General features: G+C 45.7%; 1 protein-coding gene across 5 annotated transcripts in view; it reads left to right on the forward strand.

The window, feature by feature from the left end:
• The window catches only part of STAT3 (signal transducer and activator of transcription 3), a 48,666-nt gene extending 32,413 nt beyond the window's left edge, over nt 1–16,253 (forward strand). For 2 of the 5 annotated variants that reach the window (XM_036451561.2, XM_036451559.2), the window contains exons 9-24: nt 1,551–1,709; nt 1,851–1,943; nt 2,753–2,812; nt 4,579–4,608; nt 4,708–4,801; nt 4,901–4,948; nt 6,802–6,885; nt 7,598–7,696; nt 7,801–7,936; nt 8,767–8,819; nt 9,057–9,151; nt 9,267–9,406; nt 9,894–10,106; nt 13,030–13,072; nt 13,356–13,468; nt 14,266–16,253. In XM_036451561.2, coding sequence (XP_036307454.1) covers nt 1,551–1,709; nt 1,851–1,943; nt 2,753–2,812; nt 4,579–4,608; nt 4,708–4,801; nt 4,901–4,948; nt 6,802–6,885; nt 7,598–7,696; nt 7,801–7,936; nt 8,767–8,819; nt 9,057–9,151; nt 9,267–9,406; nt 9,894–10,106; nt 13,030–13,072; nt 13,356–13,468; nt 14,266–14,321 — 1,516 coding nt within the window. In that variant the 3' untranslated portion in view covers nt 14,322–16,253. The remainder of the gene's footprint in view (nt 1–1,550; nt 1,710–1,850; nt 1,944–2,752; nt 2,813–4,578; nt 4,609–4,707; nt 4,802–4,900; nt 4,949–6,801; nt 6,886–7,597; nt 7,697–7,800; nt 7,937–8,766; nt 8,820–9,056; nt 9,152–9,266; nt 9,407–9,893; nt 10,107–13,029; nt 13,073–13,355; nt 13,469–14,265) is intronic. The other 3 variants (XM_036451563.2, XM_036451564.2, XM_036451560.2) reach the window with 3 other exon arrangements.
• The last annotated feature ends 729 nt before the right edge of the window (nt 16,254–16,982 follow it).

Consider the following 16,982-nt stretch of genomic DNA (forward strand, 5'->3'; position numbering starts at 1 on the left):
TAATCTAAAATGGTACAAGCTCTTTATAAGGGGAAAAAGTTCAAATCCAGAAAATTGATAAAGAGAAGAAAGTATTTTAAAATTGAATTATTCAAAGTTACTACAGTTAAGATTTTGGTGACCATCAGTCTAGACAGCTGTTACTGTATATATACACACAAAAAGATAGAAATCCAAGCGTTTTCACATTAGTGGGTTTGTTCTTTGTATACTTCTACAATATAATCTGCTCTTTTACACTTTCGTCTTACAGTGTTTCCCAAACTTCTCTCATGATGAGAATCACCTGGTGGAGTTGTTAAAAGACAGATTCCTGAATCCCAACTATTATAAGAAGTGCTAAACTAGAATTTTTGGGAACATATAGGTAAAACTGTATACTTAACTTAGTGCTCTGAGAGAAGTTTGGGAAACACTGATTTAGCACATCTTTATGAGCACCCTTGAAATGCAAGGCCCAATAATGAATGGGGTCACCCGCTTCAATAAACTAGGAGAAACTTGACATGATGCGGAGCCCAGATACACAGAGCATAAAGTTGAAAATTCAGGGCAACTCTACATGAGAATATCTGTTCATATCCTCACTAACCCCGAGTTTTGTTAATTTACTGAAAGCAGTTTTAGATGCTTTCTGATCAGGGAACCAAACAGCTTAAGTTCTGGGGATGGGAGAACTTAAGTGCCAGAAGGGAATCAGGGACTCAGAAGTCCCACCTCTGCCCCATCTCCCCTGCATCTTTCACCTTTTCTCTTTGAGGTCTTTTAGTCTTTATTAAACTAGTGGTAGACCATCAAGGAGAGACACTAATATTTTCTATTTTTAGGGACAGATTTAATCAAACTTTGTCTCCCTGTGTACTTTTTCTATGTGCATGTTATCAATATTTTGAAATATAAAGTCATATCCTTTGATCCGTTGAAAGTCAGTGTTGAGAGGGCTCATGGAGATCCTGCAGTTCAGCCCCTTCTCTTCTGCAAGGAGACTTTAGCCCCACAATGGGGAGTTGGCCAAGGTTACACAGGTAGTGAAAGGCAGAGCTAACTTAAATCTATCTTCTTAGGCGGTCTTACCTCTTATATTTCTCCAATCTTTACATTTTGGTACAAGGATAAGTTAGGATAAAAAAGTGGTTGCCAAATGTCATATTTCACATTATCCATATGTGGGTTCTATTGCTTGTCCCTATCCAGTGATAACTCTGTTAAATACCCCCTACTAGCATAAATTTTGACACTTCTTCCTCTGTGTCTCGCTCTCTTTGAAATGCAAAACTTTAGGAAGGGACTATTTTAAGAAGGCAAGATAAATTTCCCCTTTCCTTATTTAATGAAAAATAAATTTCCCCTTCTCACATTTAATGCTGCTGAATTGTACAAATACAGACGGTAAATTTCTTGTTATGTTTATTTTTCCACAATAAAATTAGTCCCCCTTTCTAATTGTAGGGGATTGCATAGGAGTGTTTACCTATAGTACACCCTTCCCCCTCTCATTTACCCATGTACCCTCCCTTAGGTCACTGGTAACTTTCTTTTTTTATTGGCAGGATAACCTCATTAGCAGAATCTCAACTTCAGACCCGCCAACAAATTAAAAAACTGGAGGAGTTGCAGCAGAAAGTTTCCTACAAAGGGGACCCCATTGTACAACACCGGCCAATGCTGGAGGAGAGAATTGTGGAACTCTTTAGAAACTTAATGAAAAGGTAACTTAGAACCCTTGGCCCTTTCCCTCAGCACCCCCTCCCCAATTACGTCCTCGCACGAGAGATTGACTCACTTCACAGGCACAGGGTGAAGGCTGGCCCGCTGTGTGTGTGTGACCTGCTGTCCTCTTGGTCTTTCAGTGCCTTTGTGGTTGAGCGGCAGCCCTGCATGCCCATGCATCCCGACCGGCCACTAGTCATCAAGACCGGTGTCCAGTTTACTACCAAAGTCAGGTGGGCGAGCACTTCTCTCCTGCGTAGCTGTTTTATTGAGAGACATTCTTAGACAAGAGCAGAGTTGGTATTCAGAGTTGTTCTTTGCAGGCAGCACAGACAGTACTGTGGAGGGTGTGGAATTTGTTGGCGCAACATTGACTTGCTCTTTATTCCCTCTGTCAAAAGCTAAGGAATGGTCATCTTTTTTAGGTTACTGGGGCATATTTTTATGATTCTAATCCTACACTCTGAGACAACAGCGTCTCTGTTTGCCCTGAAAAAGGGACAAAATAATACCAGTTCTTCCTGTTCTTTGAGCCTTCTTTTCCCTGAGGATATTAAGGGAAAGAGTAAGGCTTAGTGGTATAGAAGCTAAGGGGGACCACAGGGCAGATGGGTGGTGGGCCTGCAAGGAAGTGTTAGTTTCACACTCAAGTCACACAGGTATGCTGGGGTTTGCCCTTTTGCAGGGAAATTTCCCCTTAATAGATATTTGGTTTTGTGTTGTGTTTCATGTTTAACAGAAAAAAAAACAACCAGCTGCAGAGCGTGTATTCCTGTAATATTTTTCATGAAATGGCTTTTATTATCGTTTGGTGAATCTCTCACAACTTTGTCCAAGTTCTTAGTTCTTAGGCGTCCCCCCCCCCCCCACCCCGTAACTTTGGCCTAAAGGGGTGATGCTTAATTTAAGATCAAAGATGGTTCTAACAGGAAGAGGAATTTGGGATTGTCATTTACTCACTTCTTAAAAACTTTAAAAAACAAAACAAAACTGGATTGTTGTTGTTTTTTGCTCAGACACTTTTTCTCCTGTTTTGAAATAGATTGCTGGTCAAATTCCCCGAGTTAAATTATCAGCTTAAAATTAAAGTGTGCATTGACAAGTAAGTACTCCTTATCTTGGCTCTTTTTTCTCTTTTTCAAATGACACAGAAATGAGCACTTTGATAGGCAGAACTTAAGAGACTTTATCTCCATTCAGAGATCTTTGTTTTTTTGAACAAATGTTTTCATAAAACTTGCAGAGCACTGTCATTTACATGCGTGCATAAAACCACAGAGCTAGTGGTACAGATTTGAGTTGTGATTGCTATTGTGACCTCGGGTCCCTCTTTTTCTTTACGTTTTTACTTGTAAATGCAATTTATTCATATTATACAAAACTGAGAATATATAGAGGAAATGGATTTTCAAAAATTGTTCTATACTTCATTACGATGGAATAATCTTCAAAATTTGACAGTACCTTTCAAAATTAAAATGCACATGCCCCTTTAAGAGCTTAGAAAAGAGAAAAAAAATTCTTAATTTTGGATGTAATTATTTATCTGGAAATTTCATCCAGAATGAACTGGAAAATAGTTACTTAATGAAATAAGGGGCTTGAGGAAGGTGCTTGGTTTAGTAAATAAATAAGCAAGCAAAAATCAATAACCTTAACCATATAGTAGCATTAACCAGTTAGAAATTATAATAGAAAAATAATCTCATAATAAGCAAAAAAAGTAAAATATATTGTGATCAGCTAAACAAAATGTTTAAGATCTATTTGAACAAAACTGGCATTTTAGTGAGGAAGGGATATTGTAAAAAGTGGTGTGACAAATCATATTCCTGGATTGTAGACTTCTAATCTTATTATAAAGATGTTGATTCTTTTTTTAAAATATATTTTTACCGACTTCAGAGAGGAAGGGAGAGGGAGGGGGAGAGATAGAAACATCATCGATGAGAGAGAATCATGGATTGGCTGCCCCCGCACGCCCCCCATGGGTCTAGGCATGTGTGTAATATGCTAATTAGACTGGACAACCAAAGGTTTGGAGCCAGGGCTGCCAGGGCTGAGCCCCTTGCACGAATTTTGTGCACCAGGTCTTCAGTAAAATAAAAAAAAAGAAAAGACCAGAAAATGTGCTATATAAAAAGGACTATATATTAAAAGACATAGAGTTAAAGGACAGTGGGCGCAGTGGGAATAGTATACCAAATGGGGATGCTCTGAGTTTCAGGTAACAGTAAACCTTTACAGAAAATCCAGTGTGACTTAATAAGGAAGTTTGCAACCCAGTATAACTGGAAATGCAGAGTTAGGGCAAGTTCCTGATGGTGAGATCAATGACTCATTGATGGCATCAAGGACCCAGAATTGTTTGTCCCTTCTCTGTCATCATAATCATCACCTGCATTGCCAAGTTTCCTCTGGGTTGCAACATGGTTGCTTATAGCAAAGGCCATGTGCTTCCTTTCTCATGTTCACAAGCTATGGGATGTAAATCCAGCCTGGATTGTAATTCCTTCCCAGTCTGATTGAAGGTCCTGTCCTCACCCCTCTGAACCACTGCATTGTGGGCATGTTATGTTCTGATGGACTTAATGATCGGGGGATCCCCTGGAGGTGGGCATGGAAGGGCACTGAGAAGCAAAGTTCTGTTAGGAAGGGAGCAGATGATGTTGGGTATGCAACCAGCTTGTGTCGACTACTTAAGCATGTACAGGTTTGGTATATTTCACAGAACAAATGTAATTGAATGATAGAAATTCCCAGCAACACAGCAGTTTTTCTACCAGAGTAAATTACAGGTGTTTAAAGTAGATTTCTTAAAAAGAAACACAGACCCGTTTTATTAACACTTGTTTGTGTTCTTAACAGAGACTCCGGGGATGTAGCAGCTCTCCGAGGGTGAGTTCAGACTGCAGGCTTGCTTTTGTTCTGTTCAGTTTGACGTTGTCCTATGGCCGCTCAGTGACTTATGTGGTTGGGTTTTCTCCTGTGATTCAGATCCAGGAAATTTAACATTCTGGGCACAAACACAAAAGTCATGAACATGGAAGAATCCAACAACGGCAGCCTCTCCGCAGAATTCAAACACTTGGTATGTGGGAGAAACCTGGTCCTTCTCCGGGGGCTCCGGCGGAGGGAGAGGGTAGGGGGCGGCCTCACGTGACAGAGGTGCTCCTTGCTTTTCTTACAGACCCTGAGAGAGCAAAGATGTGGGAATGGGGGCCGAGCCAATTGTGACGTAAGTCTTTTGGGGGATAAGAGCCAGCCGGGAGGGTTTTCTTTGAGAGGGAAAAGAAAAGGGCTGTTTCAGTTGTAGTCATTCAGAAAAGTTGCTGTGGGCCAAAAAGACCCGATCCGATCCGGGAAGTCTCATCTGCCATCAGTTTTCTGGCTGGAGCATTTCCTTGATTGTCCCAAGAGTTAGCACCCCATTAAGTAGGAGTGGAAAGTCCCTCGCTGGGTTACCCACACCCAGTTAGTAGCAACGAAGCCTGCCACCTGGCCTGGGGCTTTCCAAATTCCTCTTCCAGCCTCTGCCAGCTGACTTGTTTTTCTGACTGAGGAGGGATAGAAGGTTGTAACAGATATGAGCTAGTTTTACAAAGAAAAAGAACAAAAGAGCAAAACCTACCTGTTCTTTATCCTTCCTTATTTCTTCCCTGCCACCCATTGATTCAGATTATTGGATTCTTAGTGTCAAGAATAAACTTTAGAAAAAAAATAGATAAATGTGACCAAAAAGTAGTTTTTAATCTTTAAAAAAAAATTGACACCCTGTTCTTTTTCTGATATTTGTTCCGAGCAGTTTTTCTCGTTTCTCTAAAATGTAGCAGGCCTTAAAACACACACACACACACACACACACACACACACACAAAACTATAACAAAAATGAATTGAATTTAAAATATTTGACAGTAAGAGTGAAGTAGTTTATGTGCAATGTTATGGAAAAATGTATGTGGCACGTCTATTTAGATAAAAGCCAGATGCAAAATATTCTAAGTAGAATATTAGTATATGTATTTTAAAAACACATGACACTGTTTTATGTGTGTTCATGTATGCATTAAAAAATTCTAGAGGAATATACACTAAACAATATTTATTTATTTATGCTGCTATTTGTATCTGAGTCTACTAGATATTATTTCTGTAATAGTTGCATTTTAAACTGAACACATACTACTTTTATAATCAGAAAAAAATAATATTTTAAAAATGAATTGAAATTCTGTTTTTTAGAAGTCATTAGTAACTCTTGCTCAAAATAAGGTTGCTGGTGGGAGTATAAATTGTTAGAGAGGCTTTGGAAAACAATTTGGCATTATAAAAGGAGCAAACTTTATAAACCAGCAATGCCGCTCCTGGGACTTAATAGAGAACCTTTGCACACGTGTACCAGGAGGCATGCACAAATGTCCCAACAGCCTGGCGATAAGCCCTGAGTACAACTCACATTAATACCCCTCACCACCAGAACAGGTAAATGATTTGTGTTGTAATCATATGATTGAATATTACAAAACAGTGAAAATGAATAAATTGCTGTTGCACGCAACCACAAGGATGCCAGAAGTGAGTCACCAAATACATAGGGTATGATTCCACACGTGTAAGGTTCACAAACATCTAAAGTGAAACAATATATACACTGTTTAGAGATATAATTATGGTCAAACCATAAAGAGAAACTAGGAAATAATAAACCCCAAAGACAAAATAGCAGTTAGAGAGGGACAGGGATGGGATTGGGAAAAGACGCCCAGAGAATCTCAGTGGTAATGGTCTTTTCTTTAAACTGGGTGGTGAATACACAGGCGTTCATTGTTTTTATATTCTCTGTGCCTCACGCATTTTATAAATGACATGTTTGTATCTCTATAATATTATAAAACTCAGTAAAAGATCAGGTTGAGGGTCTTAGCATTGGAGAGTCTTAGTGTTGAAGAGAGCATGTGTATGGAGTTGTGTACCTGACAGTTTGTGCGCAGCCATCTGGTGGATTACTCATCTTAGTGTAGCCTGGCTGTGGCATGTTCCTCTCCTCCACTGTGGCTGTTGGTACCGAATGTCCCCCTTGATATCGTAGGCCTCCCTGATTGTGACCGAGGAGCTGCACCTGATCACCTTTGAGACTGAGGTGTATCACCAAGGCCTCAAGATTGACCTAGAGGTGAGTTCTGCCACAGAATGGGGATAGCGCTACGTGAGGGCTGGTTCCGGGCAAGGACTCCTAGATGGGATTTTTCCTACAGAAGCTGGAGTGATGATGACTCTTTGTAAGGCACTGCATTCAGTTTTGCTTATTTTTCTCAAAAAAAAAAAAATTTAATATTCCGTATGAGAGTATAGTCTTGCTTGAATGCTTAGAATGTACCTGTATACTCAGCTTTAAGCAAACTTTATATAAGGTCTGTATGTAGAAATTGATGATAGCTTATTTCTCACGTTTGGGCAAAAAGTCTTTAATAAGCCAATTATTTTAGTCTATAGAAAATCATGGCCTCTGCCTTCTCTTTTCTGAACTTTCTTGATCTTTAAATTAAAGACATACCTGCAAAGACAGGAGTCCTAGTCTTTGATTTCCGGGACCTCTCTGTTTAATGGGCAGATACAGCTTCTATTCTTGAAGAATCTGTGGACTGTGAGTCCAGCCTTGAGCAAGTCAGGTTTTACAAGTTCTTAGTAATGTTCAGACAACAAGCTGAGTCCTGCGGCCTGTGTTCGGCATTCTTCCTTCTGGTGCAGTTTATGGGTGTGGTTTACGGCATGGCCTTTTATTCTGAACCCGGGGAGACACTGGTGAAGAGATTTTTGAAGCCATGAAGACCTTCTACCTCCCTGCCCTCCACACCCATCCAACTCATCTCCCACTTACTCCACAGACCCATTCCCTGCCAGTGGTGGTGATTTCCAACATCTGTCAGATGCCAAATGCCTGGGCATCCATTCTGTGGTATAACATGCTGACCAACAACCCCAAGGTTAGTGCCTTCTGACTCCTCACTGCTCAGAGTGGTGGTGGCACCTCATGTAGGTCCTCAAGCACTGTCCTCATCTAAGTGAGCCAATGTGTTCTTCTCAATAGAACGTGAACTTTTTCACGAAGCCGCCGATTGGAACCTGGGATCAGGTGGCAGAGGTGCTAAGCTGGCAGTTCTCTTCCACCACAAAGCGAGGGTTGAGCATCGAGCAGTTGACTACGCTGGCAGAGAAACTCCTAGGTCAGCATTTTACCTCTTCTCCCTCCTGTGCTCCTCAGAAAAGGAACTGGCCTTCATTGAGGAAAGTTTACTGAGCAAGGCTCTGTGCCAGGGCCAGAAACCTGGGAAGTTAGGTGCACAGGAAATTGGCCTCCTGGTGATCTTTCTTATGAGGCAGGAGGCAGATTTCTTTTCTCGTGGTGGCACCTCCCTCGCCTCCCAGTGCATGTTAGAAGGTGGAGCTATTGGCTTGATATCCCTGTCCATTTCTTCTATAAACATAGATAGAAAATTTTTATTGAAATTTTGTGTGCTACCTGGACTATCTTGGTCTGTGTTGCCATTAAATGTGGCCCTATAACCCCAGGTGTCAGCTCATCTGCGTAAGAGCAGGGGGAGGACTTGGTACGTCACCTATCGCCTCTGCTGGACTAAACAACAACTCAGGGCGGAGGGGCTCAAATGACGGGGTTGGGTGTGTGCTTGCTTGCCGAAGCACATGCATGTCTGCACTTGGTGGCAACCTTCAAATACATGAAAATCAATGGTTTCATGGCCCATTGTAGGACAAGTGTATATGAGTGTGTGTTCTGTTTTAAGAATTAGATTTTGTCCTGGCTGGGTGGCTCAGTTGATTGGTTGGAGCGTTGTCCCAATATACTGGGGTTGCGGGTTCAATCTCTGGTCAAGGCATGCACTGGAGTCAACCAATAGATGCATGAATGGGTGGGACAATGGGTGGATGTTTCTCTTCTCTCTCTAAAATCAATAGGTAAAAAATTTAAAAAGAAATAAAGAAGATCTTCATTTAAAGCTGGAAATTACATTACTTTACTCTTTTTTTCCTTCAGGACCTGGTGTGAACTATTCAGGGTGTCAGATCACATGGGCTAAATTTTGCAAAGTAAGCAATCTTGTTAACTCCTTGCCATCTTGTCTTGGGAATAGTTGTGGGAGGTGATGCTCACTTGTGAGGTCATGTGGAGGGTGCTGGGCCTGAAGGCCCTAGACTCTTAGTCCAGCGGCCAGTAGGACCTGCCTAAGGGTAGATAGGCCTGAGGATGTTGGTGGCGTTGAACCCCTAGGAAGGAAAAAGCTGGGATGGTGGTAGACTTAGCCTTCCCATTATTCTTTTCTCCAGGAAAACATGGCTGGCAAGGGCTTCTCCTTCTGGGTCTGGCTGGACAATATCATTGACCTTGTGAAAAAGTACATTCTGGCCCTTTGGAATGAAGGGTAGGTTAACATTGTTGTGTCTGGCAGAGTACACAGGTGTAACAAGTCACCTGCTGTCTCAGCAGGCCAATGGCTGGGCCCCTTCCACCCTAACTTTGTTCCTCTTTGGCTCCAGGTACATAATGGGCTTTATCAGCAAGGAAAGAGAGAGGGCCATCTTGAGCACCAAGCCCCCAGGTACCTTCCTGCTGAGATTCAGTGAAAGCAGCAAAGAAGGAGGTGTCACCTTCACTTGGGTGGAGAAGGACATCAGTGGTAAGCTTGGCTGCTCCCTCCCACTCCATTGCTGCCACCATGGCTGCCGCTAGTTTCAAGCACCCACTGCCCCCTAGTGGGAAGAGATGGCCTTGCACCCCTGCCTGAGACTTGTGAAACACTTGGTTGATTTCTTTTCTCTAAATTTTTCCAGGTGAAGGGTTAGTTTGCCAATTTTGTTTTGCTTGGGTTAATAATTTCCTAGAAATTTGCAATTTAAGTTTTATTCTTTATCTCCTTTCTTCCCTACCCTGTTAATATAATGTTCATATAATGTATTCAAATGTATTACCTGTGGCCCATCTTCGTAGGCTCTCCAGAAGCCTGTTGAAGATATCCTCTGTGCCCGGAGACTGGGCAGAGTTCAGGGTCTTGAGTGCTAGGTTGGCCTAAGTCTTTCCCTCTCAAGGGAAAATAAGTGAGGTTGTTTTCCTGAGGTTACCTAGCCATAGGTTCCATTATCTTCCTTTCCCACATCTCATGACAGGTAAGACCCAGATCCAGTCGGTGGAACCATATACTAAGCAGCAGCTGAACAACATGTCATTCGCGGAAATCATCATGGGCTATAAGATCATGGATGCTACCAATATCCTGGTGTCTCCACTGGTCTATCTCTACCCCGACATTCCTAAGGAGGAGGCGTTTGGAAAGTATTGTCGGCCAGAGAGCCAGGAGCATCCTGAGTCTGACCCAGGTAGTTGTTGATTTTCCATGTCAGACATTTAATTCTGGGGAAAAGTGGGCACTTGTAGGGGTGAACAGGCAGGGGGGTGCCTAAGGAACCAGTGATCTTTATTTCTCTTGATGGGAAAGGACTTTGTAGTGAGTGCTGCTGGGGTGGCTAATGGGTTAGCGAGAGGAGAGGACTCAGAGTCCCTAGCGTCTGCCCCCAGGGAGCACTCCCCCACCCACACACACACACATTCATTCCCAAAATGCTGCAAAGAAAGCAAGGACAGAATTCTTGAGTAACAGGATGCCCAGCAGGCAGAGTGCTTCTCACATAGTAGATGCTAGAAGGTTTGTGACCCAGACTTCAGTCTGGTGTGTTTCCTTTTCCCCGTCACTGAACAATGCAAGCAGTGTCGAGTGGGACGAAGAAAGGCTTTCTGCAGGAAATGAGTGTCAGAAGCATCGGAACATGGGTTGAAAGCAGAGTCGGGCAGAGCGGTGATTGAAAGGCAAGATGGTAACTGGTGGGAGGGGTGTGGAGTTGGTGTTTCGAATGTGTAGCTATTGGAAAGGAGATGTTTTTTAATGTGTTCATGTAAATTACACGCAACTTATTTTACATGAAACCTGTAACCTCCAGCGCTGACATCAGCGTGGAGGCAGAGCCTTCTAGTCTGTTCCCCTCAGTGTTTGCTGCATTCAGCTCTCAAGGTTCTCTGTCTGGATCCTGACGAGGAAGCTATGATTTGCCATGCTTGTTTTTATTTTGCTTTTCTTCATCATGGAAACCAACAGTGGCTTAAAGTGATTCTTTGAGGTTAGCTGCCCTGCCCCAGTTGACTTGGCAAAGATGGTTTTTGTTCAGCCAGCTAACACACAAACCCACCCGCTTCCCTCCCACTTTTTCATAGGAATTCCCTCCGAAGAATTTCTTGGGGCTGAAATTTAAGCTACTTGACAATTGACTTTCCTTTTCCCCTCGTTCTGGTTTTGAGTTTTGTTCAGACTCTTGAAGAGTTTAACTCTCACTTCCTGTCTACTACTTATCTCTCTTTCCACGTTGAGCTTCAGTTGGGAGATCTCTTTATCAGGCCCTGTCACACTGCTCTTTGTTCCTCTGCCGAGGACAATTAGGCCCGTGTTGCTGGTATTTCGACTAATTATACTTTCAGGATCCAAGTTCCCACTCTGAGGCCTGCCCTCCATAACCACCCACCCCTCCTGTGTGCCAGGGAGGCAAGGTCCTGTCCTGCTTGGAGACAATGGTGTTGCCTCAGGGGCAAGATGCCAATCACAAAAAAGGAACTAATTACTTGAGTGTTTTGCCTGCCTCCTGTGAGGCAAGTGTAAGCCCTGTGCAGGGAGGGGCTTGGTGTGGTGTGAGCCTGGAGGCGGGGTCCAGGGGGCAGGCAGGGGTGGACAGGAGGTGTGTGCAGCCCTTGTATTAAAATGGCGTCCCCAGGGAGATGAGTCTGTGGCCATTTCCTTTCTGCTCCAGTCACGAAGGTGTTATCTCCCAGGGACCTGGGCGTTCCAGGGACTCGTCCCTTCTCCTTACTTCTCTGTAAGTCCACACAGTATTTCCTTACGGCTTTGGGAGAAGGCCCTCTTAGAAATGACAAATCCCTTACAAATTGGATAAAGTACATTTACAACTTTGTATGGAGCCACAAATTGGCTTTTAGTCTTAGCTCTCCTGCACTTCAGCTGTTCTATTTCAGCTCAGCTAACCCAGATCATTGGTGAATTAAGATCCTTTTCTATCTGGGGTGTCTGCTCCCCTCAGATCTGAGTAAAATGGATTTCTGAGACCCCAGAACCCTGCCTCAGTAGCTTCTTTGGATTCTGCACTGTATAAATCTATTTCTTGGCCAAAAAATAACTTAGGTGGCAGGGATATAAGGACCTCTGGGCAATGCTTTCTGTCAGATTGTCATTATACTTTCGGATTCCTCAGTTTCTATAAAAGTCCCTAGATTTATAAATGTGCTGCTCTCAACCCACCCCACCCTACTCCATGCCTCTTACGTGACCTGTTCACCTGACTCCCCTCCCCAAATTTCATGCCAGTGTCTCCAAGATTCCTTGACCTCTTTGTGTAAGTATTTAGTACCTAATATGCATTTTCCCCAATTCTCACATGTCTAACTATAGAAAAAGAATCAGCAGGAGACCAGAGATGGGTACCTCCCTCACCCCCCTCCCATTTATTTTACACATAAGAAATGAAGGGACCTGCCCCAGGTGCTTTGTTATTGAATACACCGGCCTCCTGTTTTCCAACCCAGAGTCCATTGTACTGCACCACAAACTCCTTCCCTCTATAGAGAGACTGCTTTTTCTGTGAGGTAGTTCTCCAACTGGAGAGTTACTAATACCATCACCTAAGAGTGTAATAGAGGCAGATTGGGGCCGATAGGAAGGAAGGTGTGACCCTCAGCTTTGGAACCACAAGCATCAGAGGCTTCACGTTCTCTTAGAGATTCAGGGACAGTGGTAACTGAGCAGGACACCCACATGCATCCACTGTTTCTGCATGTAGAGAAATCATCTACATCCATCCACTCCGCTTCTGCATGTCATCCGAGAGAAGTCATCCGAGTGACACGACCGGCCAGCATACTATCCTCAGACCACATCCAGGCAGTTACACGTTTACACAATCCAGGGAAAGCATGGGCACAAGGCTGGCATTTATCTGGCTCAGGTGGGACAGGATGTGCTGAAAAATCTCTGTAGTTAAGGAAAACGTCATGGAACTTCTGAGCTGCAAGTGCCTAGAACATCAGATCGTGTACAGAGAGGGAGGGCAGCTCTGAGGGAGATGGCGGTTCAGAACAGTCTCTGCTCGAGGATGGAGTGAGTTTCAAGTCAGCCCAGTTGAGGCAGCCCCGTCCTGCCCTGCACAGAGAGGGCACACTCAGTAAGGCTCGTTTTCCTCTTCCCAGGTGCTGCCCCCTACCTGAAGACCAAGTTTATCTGTGTGACACCGTAAGTGGCCTCCTGTCCCAATTTTGCCTCCATTTCTAATGTCCTCAGTCCCCCTGGAAATGGGACACTGGGTGAGAGTTACTCTGCGAGGGTTGGAAGGCCCTGGGCTGTGTTTAGTACCCACGGTGATCTTGTGCGTTTAAAAAGCTTGAGCTTTTATTTTTCTGTTGGAGACCAGAGTTTGATGGCTTGTGTGTGTGTGTTTTGTTCTTTTTTTTTTTTTTATCCATTGTGTCTTGTCAACCCGGCCCTTTCCCCTCCCGCTGCTCCCCATTTCCTACAGAACGACCTGCAGCAATACCATTGACCTGCCGATGTCCCCCCGCACTTTAGATTCATTGATGCAGTTTGGAAATAATGGTGAAGGTGCTGAATCCTCAGCAGGAGGGCAGTTTGGTGAGTATTTGGAGGGCAGTCCGTCCCCCTTGTGTGATGGCCCGTGTGCGGAGCCAAGAGCTGGTCACGGGGATTGTAGAAGGGGCTCGAGAGCGGAAATACACTGCGCCACGTGTGTAAGTGTAAATCTCCTGGGAGCCACGTTAAAAACAGTGAAAGGAAACAGGTGAGGCCAATTTTAATGTTTTCTATGTAGCCCAATAAATCCAATATGCTATGGTCTCAACGTGTAAGGAAAACACGAGTGAGGTTTTTGCACTCCCTTTGAAACCTGTTGGGTGTTTTGCAGTCACAGCCCCTCTCCCTTTGGACTAGCCATTGTGACTCCAGGCTGCCGCCTTCCACAGAGCAGCCCTGGGCAATCTTTAAGCACCCGGAGTTGGGAATGAGTTAAGGTAGGAGGGACTGTGCCCTTCCAGGGCAAGATCCCGAAGGGAGGAGAGTGAATCTGGGTTATCCAGCCCTGTCTTGGCCACAAGGGGCAGGAGACTGGGTGGCAGAGGTGGCCTGAGCCTTGCTCCCCCGAAGGGCTAGGCGCAGGCGTCTTCAAACTACGGCCCGCGGGCCACATGGGGCCCGCAGAGGAGTCTGATCCGGCCCGCCAGGTTTTTTGGGCAGTGAGCGCAGCCGAGGTGTTACAGTAGGAATTAGTAGTTCATATAGTCCGGCCCTCCAGCTCTCTGAGGGACCGTGATCTGGCCCCCACTTTAAAAAGTTTGAGGACCCCTGGTAGGGTGTGTGCCTCGCCAGCTGCAGGGCCCAGGCAACTGACCAGCTCTCCCTGTCTGTCCCTCCAGAGTCCCTCACATTCGACATGGAGCTGACCTCAGAGTGCGCCACCTCCCCCATGTGAGGCGCCAAGGACCGAAGCTGCAGCGAGAGATGACGGAGGCCCCTCTCCGTGTTCCACCCCTTAGCCAGCCAAGCCCCAGAGCACCTGAACGCCTCACTCTGTGGTTCCAGATTTGTTTTAATCTCCTACTCTGCTATCTCTGAGCAATCTGGGCACTGTTTTCAAATAGAGAAATGAATGAATGTGGGTGATATGCTTTTATCTAAATGCAAATAAGAAAGCGCTCTCTGAGACTGTGATCAGGGGATGTGGAAGGGGTGGCAAGAGGGAGGAAAGGAAACGGGCGTTTTTGTCCCCCTGCCCTCCTTTCTCAGCAGCTTGTTGTTGTTGTTCGACAAGTGCCTCCTGGTGCCCGCGGCATCCCTCTGCCTGTTTCTGTAAGCTCACGCCACAGGCTGCCTCCGGCTGCATCCCCCGCACTGCACTTTTAACCTTGCTAACATCCAAATGATAGATAGGACTTTCAGAGCCCCTAGGTTTCTTTTTAAATTTGAAATAATAATAATAATTAAAAGGCAACAACACTGTATCAGCATAGCCTTTTTTGTGTATTTACGAAAACTCAGTTCTTAGCCTCCTTGGTGCTTCAGGCATTCAGCTTTCTTCAGGCTGACACTTTATACAAACCCTGAAACGGGCCTCAGGTCCAGCCCTTAAAGGACCTCGGGAGCTGTGGCGTAGCCTTTGGTTTTGAAATAAGAAGGTTGAAGGAGAACCTAAACATTCTAGCCTTTTTTAAATAAATAGAGTTTTTATTTTCCTTTTATGTGTTGGTCTGTTAGTAGGTGAGGCTGGCAGAGGGGTTCTTAGAACCTTTCCTCCCTTCCTTCTTGTACACGCGCTCCTATTCAGAGCCCGGGGGTTCTGTGGGTGCCTTATAAGGAATGGGGTGACTCTCTTTCCTCCCCCCGACCCCCACCTCTCTTGTGGCATGGCCCCTCGCAGTGTCCAAAGTCCCTTGTCCTATTTGCTTTAGGAATCTGGTCTCAGGACCTCCTGGAGTAAGAGGGAGAGAGTTACAGGTTGAACATGACTCAGACAATGGGGCCCCACCCGAGGGTCTGGTAGAGCTCAGGGAATGTGGATCTCACCCCCGTTTCTTGGTGATTGCCCACAGCACCTGTAATTACTTCTTCACTTGGTTAACCCCGGGGCAAAGGCTGGCTGATAAACTCAGTCTGTCCCTGTGTGAGGGAGCGTGCTCCCAGCCTCCTCCCGACACTGGTGACTCTCCCTGTGGAGGCCCCACAGCTGAGGCAGCGCAGGTCGAGTTTACTGTGTCCCTGGGGACACTCGGGAGCCGGGGAGGTGGTCTTTGCTATTGGGGCCCGCTCTGGCCCAAAGGCATGGTTACAGTGGGTGGTCCCAAACCACGTGGGCCTGTGATGGGAGTGTCTACCCCAATTGGCCAGTTTCTGAATGAAGGCGATGAAGACTCTTACACAGGGGCTGCCCTGGGCCATCCCTGTCTTCCCACCTAGAAACGGTTGACAGGTTGCACAGAGCTCTCCCTTCTCCAGCCGCTCTCTTCATAATAAGCTTGACTCATAACATGACAGATCTAGATCCGAGGGACCTGGAGCAGGTGTTGTACAGTTCAGGGCTTCGAGTAGCTTTTGTGTCTGGGTTTAACTCTGGCTGTGGCAAAGTTCTGAGAGAAGCTGAGACTTGGTCAGCCGCTCCCTTAAAGAACCAAGTCCTCCAGGACCTGCCCGCGCTCTCTCCTCTGTCTGCCCCCGCCCGACCCCAGCCCAGCCGAGGGGGCCCACTGATCGCTTAACCTACTTACACAGTGGTTTTAAGCTGTTGTCCTGGCCACTGCACCAAATTCCAATGTATACTTCATAGTGTAAAAATTTATATTATTGTGTGTGTGTTTTGTATATTGCTGTATCTACTTTAACTTCTAAAAATAAAGATATATAGGACCTGTCTGGCAGCTGAGTCTCTGGCTGGTGGAGGTTCTGCAGGAGCCTGACCCACTGTCAGGTCTGTGTCTGGAGAGGAGGTGGCAGTTCTGCTCTCGGTCGCCTTTGCTTCTCATCCGTGAGTTGACTCAGGGCCACTTTTGGGGCAACAGAGCAATCCTCCCCAACTTGTGTTAGTCACCAGCCTCCAGGTAAGGGTCAGTGGAAGAGCCAGGGGTCAAACTCCTTCACACAAAGGTGTCGGAATGGAGGCCTCCCTGCTCTCTCCGCCCCTCCCCCTCCCTCCAGGGGCCCTGCATGCTGGGCCTCCTGTCTGGGGTCTGATAAGCTACCTAGGGGGGGTTGGGATGGAGATCTCCCACCCCACCCCCAAGGCCTCCCCTTCCACAGTTGCTCCATTATCACTTTCTCTTCAGTCACTCAGTGGGGATGAACCAAACTAACCGGCTGCTGCTCTGGCCCTCAGTCAGCGGTGATAATTCACAGACATGGGCACCCACTCGGCTCTCCCACCCCCTCCCCTGGTGCCGAGTCCCACGAGCAGATCTGAGCAGGAGTGAGAGATATGAGCCGCCTTCTCCTGCAGAGATGGAAGCGAGATTAGTTTGTTCAGGCGGGGCTGGCGGCTGCTTCCTTCCCCACCCGCCCCCAGCACCCTGCTCTGGGCCCCTGCACCTCCCGGGGCGGCTGCCAGCCCCTTCCCTCCTTTGAGCTCTGAAGAAATCTTGTCAGT

Source organism: Pipistrellus kuhlii, unplaced genomic scaffold (genome assembly GCF_014108245.1).
Source record: "Pipistrellus kuhlii isolate mPipKuh1 unplaced genomic scaffold, mPipKuh1.p scaffold_m20_p_22, whole genome shotgun sequence".
Taxonomy (NCBI): Eukaryota; Metazoa; Chordata; class Mammalia; order Chiroptera; family Vespertilionidae; genus Pipistrellus; species Pipistrellus kuhlii.